A 14,089-nucleotide genomic window follows, 5' to 3' on the forward strand; every position below is an offset into this window, starting at 1 on the left:
TGATGCAATTCCGTTTGCTCCGTTCCAGCTATTAGTATGAGCCGTCCTCCCTCAGCAGCCTCCACTGGCTGTGTTAGAGTTTACACTTCCTCTTCCAATTGTAATGTGGGGAGGTCAAAATAATACAAAATCTATTCATTTTAAAATGTTGATTACTTCTCCTGGGCATTCACTGGATGATAAGATGTGAATTATATATTTTTTGCTAACATATGATGGGGGTCGCCGGTTTGCCTGGGTGGTGGTCCCTGGGCAAGAAAAGGTTGAAGACCCCTGTCCTAAATGGCTTTTTATCTAGTGATGCTGTCGATAATAAATATGTTACAGTAGGCCAGTACACAGTAATGTGACAGTATGATGGCTAGCTGCAGCATGATGCATGAAGCAATCTTAGAATCAAGATTGAAAGAAGCCATATCCATGTTTTGTAGCTACTGTATCAGCAACCTACATCATGTCCAACTTCTCCCATTAATTGCTCTCCACAGAACTGAAGGGGTGTGTTCTGTACACAGATCTACTGGAGGGATGGAGACCCACAATTTGTCCTGTGCCATTTGCTTGGACCGCTTCAAAGTCCCAGTCACCATCCCATGCGGTCACACCTTCTGTCGAGACTGCATCACAACACACTGGGACACCAAGTCCAAGTCCAACATCGGGCCGCATTGCCCTTTCTGCAACGAGAAATTCACCACCAGACCCATCCTAAAACGCAACGTGTCCCTGTCCCTTCTGGCTGAGGCAACAGCGAACAGTGCTGGTGCATCCGGTAGAGACACTGTACCGGTTATGAGGGGCGACATTGCCAGAGCCATGCACCCGATTCTGTGTGACCGACACAAGAAGCCCCTGGTGTACTACTGCCGGAAGGACAACATGTGTGTGTGCTGCGAGTGTGCCATCTTCGAGTGTAAGAACCATGAGCAGGTGCTGGTGGAGTCTGAGAGGGAGAACCGAGAGGTGAGTGTCAGACAGACCGTAAGTGGCTCCTATGTTTTTGTGACTGCCAAAGAGATTAACAAAAACAAAATCTGCCCCAGCCCCATTGGCTGCCTGTGACCCAACACTAACTTCTGGAAAACACTGATGCTATATATAAACACTATATTCTCTCTGACAGGGACTACCTGCGGTCAACATTTGTGTGCTGCAGATGTCATGAAATTGAATTCATATTCTGCTGCATATTCTACACACTCAATGTGGTATTGTCCATCTGTTTCAACAGTTACTACTGAGGAAGAAGAGTGTGGAGGTGGGCATACGTATGGAGGAGACTGAGAGGAGCATCGCTGAGCTGACAGAGAATATCGCCAAAGCCAAGGTAAAGTTGTTTTTTATAGTGACCGTCACTACACTTTTATATTGAAAGTACCATAATCAATGGATAGGCCTACATTGGTTCATTGTAAAAAGGTTCCCTCTACTTGCAAAGTAGATTTGTCTGATAAGTGTCAATGTTTCAAATTAGGGCTGTGACAGTCATGGACATTTGGATGACGGTTAATTGTCTGCCATATGACCGCAGTCACGTTATAGTCATTTAGTTTTTTTTTTTTAAGGTGCATATTTTCTCCTCCATTCCTGAATGCAGGTGCTACTGCTGAAGGGGGTGTTGTCTAGGCAGCTGAAGACTCGTTTTCTACAACACCTTGCTTGTTTCAGCAAAGAACAACAAAGTTTCATCACGTTGTAAATAGGGATGTAACGATTCACATAGGCATCTGTCCACTATTCAAATGTTTAAGATACAAGTGCATCGGTCTGCGGACTCCAAACCGATCAAAATGTAGCAAGCATCGGTCATAAAAATCTATTCAAAACGTTACGAATCGCCGGTTCACTAAAATGTTTTGCTCATATTACATTCTTTCTACCTTCCGAAAATACCTCTCATCTTTTGTGACAACTGTCAGAGGAAGGCCCGAAAAATTGCCAAAGACTCCAGCCACCCAAGCCATAGACTGTTCACTCTGCAACTGTTCGGCAAATGGTACCGGAGCATTGGCTCTCGGACGAACAGGCTCCGAGACAGCTTCCACCCCCAAGCCAGACTGCTAAATAGTCAATTAAGGGTACACAAACTATCTGCACTGACTCTGTCTTGCACTGACCCTACACACACTCACTAGACTATATATACACAAACTATATACACACACTCACAACATTGACACTCCCACACAAAACCCACACACATTCACATACAATATATACGCACACACACACACACTTTTACACTCATAATTTGCTGCTGCTGCTCTGTTCTTTATTTTACTCTTATTATTATCTATCCGGATGCCTAGTCACTTTACCCTGCCTTCTTGCCTCAAATACCTCGTACCTTTGCACAATGATCTGGTACTGGTACTCCCTGTATATAGCTCCATTCTTGTGTATTTTAGTTTATTCCTCGTGTTACCATTTTATTTTAAAACTCTGCATTGTTGGGAAGGACTTGTAAGCAAGCATTTCACTGTAAAGTCTACACCAGTTGTATTCGGCGCATGTGACAAATAAAATTAAATTTGATGCGTCCTCCCCTTCCATGTCAGAACTACATGTAACTGTGTTGACAGTAATTTATCTACAAGTCATTTTGCATGCCGAACAACCCCAGGCAATATCAGTAGCCTAGTCAAACTGCGCACTCTGCCCAGCATCACACGCTGACCAACGTGAGGTAGGAGGCATGTTCCTAATCTTGCACATATGAGCGGCACCTTTAGCATTCAAATGCTAAAATGGCTTGCGTGATATTAGGCTTAATGTTTGAAATTACAACCTATGTAATTTGCTAGGTTATTGTTATCTATGCGCTGTCGGAAATAGTGTTTTACTAGAATAAAAGTAAGCTACCGGAGACAACTCTCATCTGGCTATACCCAAAGATTGTCTATTATTGACAAGATATTTGAGTGACCGCTCTAACAATGGAAATACATGTCCTCAAAGATGGAAGGCATGCGGGAGGAGGCGAGATCAGGTGGGACCATTCTAGCCAATCAGCAGATACGTGTGTCAACAACAGGCCACGGAGATAGTCTGTGACAGCATGGGCAGCGCCATTGAGGCCATCTCATTTTTAAAGTAGTAAATGTTCTTCATTGGCTGATTGCTCCCAACTCATAGGAATCCCCACCCAGTTGAAGCCCACAATGTCCATGCTAAAACGGGTTATATCAATGATGAGTCCTCCATCTCTATGACAACAGGCACAACTTCGATATAAAGTTGTTTTTGGGTAAGTTACCGAAATGCCACGTGCGTCCACTTATATCAGTGCATTTGTAACAACCTAACCATTACGAAACTTCTATTCGATCAAATAAGCCTCACGTAGCAAATTAGCTATTACATTTTTTGTTGAACATATTTGACATTGACCTCCATACAAAAATTCCTCACTTCGTGGGCTTATTTCCATGGACAGATTTTGGGCTGAGTAAAACCTCTTACTACACCTCTTCTTCTCTGCTATAACTTCTGAACGGGGCTTACAATAGATTTGATTTTGATTGTTCAGGTTCACCATCAGCAATAGTTTTAGTAGTTTTGCTTTAAACAATCGGTGTACAGTGGGGAGAACAAGTATTTGATACACTGCTGATTTTGCAGGTTTTCCTACTTACAAAGCATGTAGAGGTCTGTAATTTTTATCATAGGTACACTTCAACTGTGAGAGACGGAATCTAAAACAAAAATCCAGAAAATCACATTGTATGAGTTTTAAGTAATTAATTTGCATTTTATTGCATGACATAAGTATTTGATCACCTACCAACCAGTAAGAATTCCGGCTCTCACAGACCTGTTAGTTTTTCTTTAAGAAGCCCTCCTGTTCTCCACTCATTACCTGTATTAACTGCACCTGTTTGAACTCGTTACCTGTATAAAAGACACCTGTCCACACACTCAAACAGACTCCAAGCTCTCCACAATGGCCAAGACCAGAGAGCTGTGTAAGGACATCAGGGATAAAATTGTAGACCTGCACAAGGCTGGGATGGGCTACAGGACAATAGGCAAGCAGCTTGGTGAGAAGGCAACAACTGTTGGCGCAATTATTAGAAAATGGAAGAAGTTCAAGATGACGGTCAATCACCCTCAGTCTGGGGCTCCATGCAAGATCTCACCTCATGGGGCATCAATTATCATGAGGAAGGTGAGGGATCAGCCCAGAACTACACGGCAGGACCTGGTCAATGACCTGAAGAGAGCTGGGACCACAGTCTCAAAGAAAACCATTAGTAACACACTACGCCGTCATGGATTAAAATCCTGCAGCGCACGCAAGGTCCCCCTGCTCAAGCCAGCGCATGTCCAGGCCCGTCTGAAGTTTGCCAATGACCATCTGGATGATCCAGAAGAGGAATGGGATAAGGTCATGTGGTCTGATGAGACAAAAATATAGGTTTTTGGTCTAAACTCCACTCGCCGTGTTTGGAGGAAGAAGAAGGATGAGTACAACCCCAAGAACACCATCCCAACTGTGAAGCATGGAGGTGGAAACATAATTCTTTGGGGATGCTTTTCTGCAAAGGGGACAGGACGACTGCACCATATTGAGGGGAGGATGGATGGGGCCATGTATCGCGAGATCTTGGCCAACAACCTCCTTCCCTCAGTAGGAGCATTGAAGATGGGTCGTGGCTGGGTCTTCCAGCATGACAACGACCCGAAACACACAGCCAGGGCAACTAAGGAGTGGCTCCGTAAGAAGCATCTCAAGGTCCTGCAGTGGCCTAGCCAGTCTCCAGACCTGAAAGTCCGTATTGCCCAGCGACAGCCCCGAAACCTGAAGGATCTGGAGAAGGTCTGTATGGAGGAGTGGGCCAAAATCCCTGCTGCAGTGTGTGCAAACCTGGTCAAGACCTACAGGAAACGTATGATCTCTGTAATTGCAAACAAAGTTTCTGTACCAAATATTAAGTTCTGCTTTTCTAATGTATCAAATACTTATGTCATGCAAATTAATTACTTAATCATACAATGTGATTTTCTGGAATTTTGTTTTAGATTCCGTCTCTCACAGTTGAAGTGGTACCTATGATAAAAATTACAGACCTCTACATGCTTTGTAAGTAGGAAAACCTGCAAAATCGGCAGTGTATCAAATACCTGTTCTCCCCACTGTATATGGTCATTTTTAGATATACAGGGTGAAGTTGATGATTTCATAACGAGGACAGCAATCACTTTTGTGAAGTGCACTGCATAGCCGAAGCAAGAGGAGGAGAAGATCTCACTATAAAAACTTCCAAATGGTCAAAACCATTTGATTTTGAGATGGGGGAAATCCAAAGTACTATGTATGAATTGGCTATGTCATTACTAATCTGTAAACTATACATTTTATATAACACTAGCTCAAACACCTAATATGCAAAAATGAAAAGTTAATTAGTGGGTGATGTTGATTTCAGAACCAAAGTGGGGGGACAAAAAATAGTCTACATTGCTGCCCCCCGCCCCCCTTAATCTGATAGTGGGGTGGTAGATGTCCAGTCTCCCTTATGGCACAGCTCTGGTGCTTACATAGTACATACATCATTTACACACACTTTTTATTTTACCAGGTAAGTTGACTGAGAACATATCATTTACAGCAACGACCTGGGGAATAGTTACAGGGGAGAAGTGGGGGGATGAATGAGCCAATTGGAAGCTGGGGATGATTAGGTGGCCATGATGGTATGAGGGCCAGATTGGGAATTTAGCCAGGACTCCGGGGTTAACACCCCTACTCTTATGTCCATGGGATCTTTAGTGACTACAGAGTCACGACACCCGTTTTAAGATCCCATCCGAAATACGGCACACCCTACACAGGGCAATGTCCCCAATCACTGCCCTGGGGTATTGGGAGATTTTTTTTAGACCATAGGAAAGAGTGCCTCCTACTCAAACACCCCTTCCAGCAGTATCTGGTCTCCCATTCAGGGTCTGACCCTGCTTAGCTTCAGAGGCAAGCCAGCAGGGGGATGCAGGGTGGTGGTCTGCTGCTGCTGCTGCCCACACACACACACACACACACACACACAGACAGTGTGGAGGCTGCTGAGGGGAGGATGGCTCATAACAATGGCTGTAATGGAGTCAATGTAATGGTATCAAACATGTGGTTTCCATTGGTTGATACCATTCCATTGACTCCATTCCAGCCATTACTATGAGCTGTCCACTGACACACACAGCCATGTTTGTTACTTGTCAGGACTTTTTGGGGAGTAAAAATGTATTCCCATTCAAAATCCTATTTTCCCTAAACCTAACTCCTAAACCTACCCCTAACCTTAAAGGGATACTTTGGGATTTTGGCAATGAGGCCCTTTGTCTACTTTCCTAGAGTCAGATGAACTCTTCATCCATAATCGGCGGTTACACGAGCCAGCCCTAATTTCAATATTGGTTTATTGGAAAGTTGACACCTCTCTCACTGCAGTCAAAACTACAATCCTAAATACTACTACTATCCTTGTCTCTGTATGGTATATGTTTCCCCCTTACTGTTCTCACCCCCAACTTCTCCCCCTCCGTAGGTGACCCTGCAGCAGACCTCCCACTGGGTGAATGCCAAGTTCTCGATGCTGTTTAAGGTGCTAGCAGAGAAACAGGAGTCTACAGAGAACTTCATTGAGCAGGAGAAGGAGGCTTCCCTCTCCCAGGTGGAGGCTAGGTTGGAGGAGCTACAGGAGAGGGCCAAGCAACTCAGGGAGAGCCAGAGCCAGATCGCAACTCTTCGCAACCTGCCCGACATCCAGCTAATACAGGTTAGCATTGACATATTTTCCCTAAAAGATTGGATTTTTACTGGCATACAAAATGACCTATCCTCAAAAACGATATGCTAATCATCTCGGAGCTGGTTTTACATGTAAGCATTCACTGCTATAAAACACATTTTCGGTTAGGAGACTCAAGCCTAGTATGCACATAGCAGAGTAATAGAAATGTTTGAAAAGATTGATAACCTTGATATTTAGCACTGACACCGTTCCCCCCTGATTCAGGCAACATCCTCTATTTACAGACCATTGATATGTACCATCCCCAAACCAAGACCCTCAGTTCTACTACCCAGTGAACAAATCACATCAGGTTATGACATGGACTAGGACCCATTACATTTAATAATTTTCTGCTAGAAAGCCAGTTGGATGCTACTAGCATACATTGTTTGACCTATAAATGGCAAATGTTATTTACCAAAGTCAAATAGTATTTTAAACACCTAGCATTTAACCTGTGCATTATCCAACACAAGAGGGGTAAAGTAGTAATATATTGCTGATATTAAAGCATGACGTTTATACATGCAATTAAATCATGTTTTGACATCACCCCAGTTACTCAAGTCAGGTCATTGACCTCAAGTCAAAGTATGACTCTTCAAAACAATACTGAGGACAAGTATTAAAGTTACAATGTTTAATTGAGAGGGATGCAAAACAGGCAAATACAGATACACATTTGGATACATACACAATCTGTACTACCGTACCTATGAGCTCTTGCATGGATCCTGAGCACCATATCTCACTTCAGATATCACCCAACATGGAAGAAGTTGCACTAGTGATGGCATTGTTGGCAGACAGGCCAGTTGTGGCTTCAGACTTTGCACTAGTAGAGTTGTCATGGCCATAGTAATTAGACAAGCCAGTTGAGCTCCTTAGGTTCTCCTCAGGGGCCAGGTCATCATTTGCAAGAGAGCTACCATAGTTTGGAGAAGCTTGGGGCTGTACTTCATTAGTCTCCAAATACTCTAGAGCAGGGATCATTAACTAGATTCAGCCGTGGGATGATTTTTTGTTGAGCGGATGGTCGGGGGGCCGGAACATAATTACAAATAATTTGTAGACTGCAAATTGACAGCAAGAAGCCCAAACATATCAACTCTGCAAAAAAAGAAACGTCCTCTCACTGTCAACTACATTTATTTTCAGCATACTTAACATGTGTAAATATTTGTATAAACATAACAAGATTCAACAACTGAGACATAAACTGAACAAGTTCCACAGACATGTGACTAACAGAAATTGAATAATGTGTCCCTGAACAAAGGGGGGGGGGGGGGGTCAAAATCAAAAGTAACAGTCAGTATTAAGTACTGCAGTGCATCTCCTCCTCATGGACTGCACCAGATTTGCCAGTTCTTGCTGTGAGATGTTACCCCACTCTTCCACCAAGGCACCTGCAAGTTCCCGGACATTTCTGGGGGGAATGGCCCTAGCCCTCACCCTCCGATCCAACAGGTCCCAGACGTGCTCAATGGGATTGAGATCTGGGCTCTTCGCTGGCTATTGCAGAACACTGGCATTCCTGTCTTGCAGGAAATCACGCACAGAACAAGCAGTATGGCTGGTGGCATTGTCATGCTGGAGGGTCATGTCAGGATGAGCCTGCAGGAAGGGTACCACATGAGGGAGGAGGATGTCTTCCCTGTAACGCACAGCGTTGTGATTGTCTGCAATGACAACAAGCTCAGTCCGATGATGCTATGACACACCGCCCCAGACCATGACGAACCCTCCACCTCCAAATCGATCCCACTCCAGAGTACAGGCCTCGGTGTAACGCTCATTCCTTCGACGATAAACGCGAATCCGACCATCACCCCTGGTGAGACAAAACCATGACTCGTCAGTGAAGAGCACTTTTTGCAAGTCCTGTCTGGTTCAGCGACGGTGGGTTTGTGCCCATAGGCGACGTTGTTGCCGGTGATGTCTGGTGAGGACCTGCCTTACAACAGGCCTACAAGCCCTCAGTCCAGCCTCTCTCAGCCTATTACAGACAGTCTGAGCACTGATGGAGGGATTGTGCGTTCCTGGTGTAACTCTGGCAGTTGTTGTTGCCATCCTGTAACTGTCCTGCAGGTGTGATGTTCGGATGTACCGATCCTGTGCAGGTGTTGTTACACGTGGTCTGCCACTGCGAGGACGATCAGCTGTCCGTCCTGTCTCCCTGTAGTGCTGTCTTAGGCGTCTCACAGTACGGACATTGCAATTTATTGCCCTGGCCACATCTGCAGTCCTCATGCCTCCTTGCAGCATGCCTAAGGCACGTTCACGCAGATGAGCAGGGACCCTGGGCATGTTTCTATTGGTGTTTTTCAGAGTCAGTAGAAAGGCCTCTTTAGTGTCCTAAGTTTTCGTAACTGTGACCTTAATTGCCTACCGTCTGTAAGCTGTTAGTGTCTTAACAACCGTTCCACAGGTGCATGTTCATTAATTATTCATGGTTCATTGAACAAGCATGGGAAACAGTGTTTAAACCCTTTACAATGAAGATCTGTGAAGTTATTTGGATTTTTACTAATTATCTTTGAAAGACAGGGTCCTGAAAAAGGGACGTTTCCTTTTTTCCTGAGTTTATAATATTTGACTAAAACATACTAATTTCAAACCTTGCTTACATTTGTATACGATCACGTCTCTATTATACGTGGGAATACTTGGGAACAGATTTCTTAAATGAAAATCACTTGGAGCTGATTTCCTGGTGTTTTTACAGTCTTACAGTACATTCGGAAAGTATTCAGACCACTTGACTTTTTCCTAATGTTGTTACGTTACAGCCTTATTCTATAATGGATTAAAAATACACTGCTCAAAAAAATAAAGGGAACACTAAAATAACACATCCTAGATCTGAATGAATGAAATAATCTTATTAAATACTTTCTTTACATAATTGAATGTGCTGACAACAAAATCACACAAAAATTATCAATGGAAATCAAATGTATCAACCCATGGAGGTCTGGATTTGGAGTCACCCTCAAAATTAAAGTGGAAAACCACACTACAGGCTGATCCAACTTTGATGTAATGTCCTTAAAACAAGTCAAAATGAGGCTCAGTAGTGTGTGTGGCCTCCACGTGCCTGTATGACCTCCCTACAACGCCTGGGCATGTTCCTGATGAGGTGGCGGATGGTCTCCTGAGGGATCTCCTCCCAGACCTGGACTAAAGCATCCGCCAACTCCTGGACAGTCTGTGGTGCAACGTGTCGTTGGTGGATGGAGCGAGACATGATGTCCCAGATGTGCTCAATTGAATTCAGGTCCGGGGAACGGGCGGGCCAGTCCATAGCATCAATGCCTTCCTCTTGCAGGAACTGCTGACACACTCCAGCCACATGAGGTCTAGCATTGTCTTGCATTGGGAGGAACCCAGGGCCAACCGTACCAGCATATGGTCTCACAAGGGGTCTAAGGATCTCATCTCGGTACCTAATGGCAGTCAGGCTACCTCTGGCGAGCACATGGAGGGCTGTGCGGCCCCCCAAAGGAATGCCACCCCACACCATGACTGAACCACCGCCAAACCGGTCTTGCTGGAGGATGTTGCAGGCAGCAGAACGTTCTCCACGGCGTCTCCAGACTCTGTCACGTCTGTCACATGTGCTCAGTGTGAACCTGCTTTCATCTGTGAAGAGCACAGGGCGCCAGTGGCGAATTTGCCAATCTTGGTGTTCTCTGGCAAATGCCAAACGTCCTGCACGGTGTTGGGTTGTAAGCACAACCCCCACCTGTGGACGTCGGGCCCTCATACCACCCTCATGGAGTCTGTTTCTGACCGTTTGAGCAGACACATGCACATTTGTGGCCTGCTAGAGGTCATTTTGCAGGGCTCTGGCAGTGCTCCTTCTTGCACAAAGGCGGAGGTAGCGGTCCTGCTGCTGGGTTGTTGCCCTCCTACGGCCTCCTCCACGTCTCCTGATGTACTGGCCTGTCTCCTGGTAGCGCCTCCATGCTCTGGACACTACGCTGACAGACACAGCAAACCTTCTTGCCACAGCTCGCATTGATGTGCCATCCTGGATGAGCTGCACTACCTGAGCCACTTGTGTGGGTTGTAGACTCCGTCTCATGCTACCACTAGAGTGAAAGCACCGCCAGCATTCAAAAGTGACCAAAACATCAGCCAGGAAGCATAGGAACTGAGAAGTGGTCTGTGGTCACCACCTGCAGAACCACTCCTTTATTGGGGGTGTCTTGCTAATTGCCTATAATTTCCACCTGTTGTCTATTCCATTTGCACAACAGCATGTGAAATTTATTGTCAATCAGTGTTGCTTCCTAAGTGGACAGTTTGATATCACAGAAGTGTGATTGACTTGGAGTTACATTGTGTTGTTTAAGTGTTCCCTTATTTTTTTTGAGCGATGTGTATATATATATATATATATATATATATATATATATATACACACTCAATCTATACACAATTCCCCATAATGACAAAGCAAAAATAGGTTTTTGGAAATTTTAGAAATTTAACATTTACATAAGTATTCAGACCCTTTCCTCAGTACTTTGTTGAAGCACCTTTGGCAGCGATTACAGCCTCAAGTCTTCTTGGGTATGATGCTACAAGCTTGGCACACCTGTATTTGGGGAGTTTCTCCCATTCTTCTCTGCAGATCCTCTCAAGCTCTGTCAAGTTGGATGGGGAGCGGCACTGCACAGCTATTTTCAGGTCTCTCCAGAGATGTTCGATCGGGTTCTAGTCTGGGCTCTGGCTGGGCCACTCAAAGACATTCAGAGACTTGTCCCGAAGCGACTCCTGCGTTGTCTTGGCTGTGTGCTTAGGGTCGTTGTCCTGTTGGAAGGTGAACCTTCACCCCAGTCTGAGGTCCTGAGCACTCTGGAGCAGGTTTTCATCAATGATCTCTCTGTACCTTGCTCCGTTCATCTTTCCCTCGATCCTGACAAGTCTCCCAGTTCCTGCCGCTGAAAACATCCCCACAACATGATGCTGCCACCACCATGCTTCACTGTAGGGATGGTGCCAGGTTTCCTCCAGACGTGACGCTTGGCATTCAGGCCAAAGAGTTCAATCTTGGTCTTAGAGTCCTTTAGATGCCTTTTGCAAACTCCAAGCGGGTTGTCATGTGCCTTTTACTGAGGAGTGGCTTCCGTCTGGCCACTCTACCATAAAGCCCTGATTGGTGGAGTGCTGCAGAGACGGTTGTCCTTCTGGAAGGTTCTCCCAATATCCACAGAGGAACTCTGGAGCTCTGTCAGAGTGGCCATCGGGTTCTTGGTCCCCCCCTGATCAAGGCCCTTCTTTCCCGATTGCTCAGTTTGGCTGGGCGGCCAGCTCTAGGAAGAGTCTTGGTGGTTCCAAACGTCTTCCATTTAAGAATGATGGAGGCCACTGTGTCCTTAGGGACCTTCAATGCTGCAGAAATGTTTTGGTACCCTTCCCCAGATCTGTGCCTCGACACAATTCTTTCTCAGGGCTCTACATACAATTCCTTCGACTTCATGGCTTGGTTTTTCCTCTGACGTGCGCTGTCAACTGTGGGACCTTATATAGACAGCTGTGTGCCTTTCCAACCCATGTCCAATCAATTTAATTTATTACAGGTGGACTTCAATCAAGTTGTGGAAACATCAAGGATGATCAATGGAAACAGGATGCACCCGAGCTAAATTTTGAGTTTCATTGCAAAGGGTCTGAATAATTATACCTTATTTACATTTGAATCAATTTGCAAACATTTCTGAAAACTTGTTTTCGCTTTGTCATTATGGGGTATTGTGTGTAGAACATTTTAGAATAAGGCTGTAAAAAAATGTGGAAAGAGGGAAGGGGTCTGAATACTTTCCGAATGCACTGTACATATACACAACCGTTCAAAAGTTTTAGAACACCTACTCATTCAAGGGTTTTTCTTTATTTTGACTATGTTCTACATTGTAGTATAATAGTAAAGACATAACTATGAAATAGCACATATGGAGTCATGTAGTTACCAAAAAAGTGTTAAACAAATCAAAATATATTTTATATTTGAGATTCTTCAAATAGCCACCCTTTGCCTTGACAGCTTTGCACACTCTTGGCATTCTCTCAACCAGCTTCACCTGGAATGCTTTTCCAACAGTCTTGAAGGAGTTCCCACATATGCTGAACACTTGTTGGCTGCTTTTCCTTCACTCTGCTGTCAGACTCATCCCAAACCATCTCAATTGGGTTGAGGTCGGGTGTTTGTGGAGGCCAGGTCAGAATGGCCGGTTCAGAATGGCGCCGAAGTAGATGGTAGCCGTTTTACAGCCCTCTAACCAATTGTAGTATTATGTGTGTTTTTCGCGTTATTTGTAATTTATTCTGTACATAATGTTTCTGCCAAAAAGAGCTTCTGGATATCAGGACAGCGATTACTCACCTCGTATTGGACAACGATTTTTTCTTCAACGAGTCGGACACGAAGGATATCCTACAGACACACCGACAAGGCCCAAATCCCTGTCATTCGCATGAGAAAGAGACAAAGATATCGTGGACGTAGGTCGGGGTGCCTTGTAAGGATCCGACGGCGAGCTAGTAAACGACGACATGGATAACATACAGTTGAAGTCGGAAGTTTACATACACCTTAGCCAAATACATTTAAACTCAGTTTTTCACAGTTCCTGACATTTAATCCTAGTAAAAATTCCCTGTCTTAGGTCAGTTAGGATTACCAATTTATTTTAAGATTGTGAAATGTCAGAATAATAGTAGAGAGAATGATTTATTTCAGCTTTTATTTCTTTCATCACATTCCCAGTGGGTCAGAAGTTTTCATACACTCAATTAGTATTTGGTAGCATTTCCCTTAAATTGTTTAACTTGGGTCAAACGTTCCAGGTAGCCTTCCACAAGCTTCCCACAATAAGTTGGGTGAATTTTGGGCCATTCCTCCTGACAGACCTGGTGTAACTGAGTCAGGTTTGTAGGCCTCCTTGCTCGCACACGCTTTTTCAGTTCTGCCCACACATTTTCTATAGGATTGAGGTCAGGGCTTTGTGATGGCCACTCCAATACCTTGACTTTGTTGTCCTTAAGCCATTTTGCCACAACTTTGGAAGTATGCTTGTGGTCATTGTCCATTTGGAAGACCCATTTGTGACCAAGCTTTAACTTCCTGACTGATGTCTTGAGATGTTGCTTCAATATATCCACATAATTTTCCTTCCTCATGATGCCATCTATTTTGTGAAGTGCACCAGTCCCTCCTGCAGCAAAGCACCCCCACAGTATGATGCTGCCACCCCCGTGCTTCACGGTTGGGATGGTGTTCTTTG

The 14,089-nt window shown here is 44.6% G+C and overlaps 1 protein-coding gene across 2 annotated transcripts in view; it reads left to right on the forward strand.

Moving 5' to 3' along the window:
* The window catches only part of trim65 (tripartite motif containing 65), a 29,697-nt gene that overhangs the window by 5,720 nt on the left and 9,888 nt on the right, over positions 1-14,089 (forward strand). For both annotated transcript variants that reach the window (XM_084141334.1, XM_084141333.1), the window contains exons 2-4: positions 489-963; positions 1,232-1,327; positions 6,546-6,776. In XM_084141334.1, coding sequence (XP_083997460.1) covers positions 529-963; positions 1,232-1,327; positions 6,546-6,776 — 762 coding nt within the window. In that variant the 5' untranslated portion in view covers positions 489-528. The remainder of the gene's footprint in view (positions 1-488; positions 964-1,231; positions 1,328-6,545; positions 6,777-14,089) is intronic.

This window comes from Coregonus lavaretus, assembly GCF_964263955.1.
Source record: "Coregonus lavaretus genome assembly, chromosome: 25".
Lineage (NCBI taxonomy): Eukaryota > Metazoa > Chordata > Actinopteri > Salmoniformes > Salmonidae > Coregonus > Coregonus lavaretus.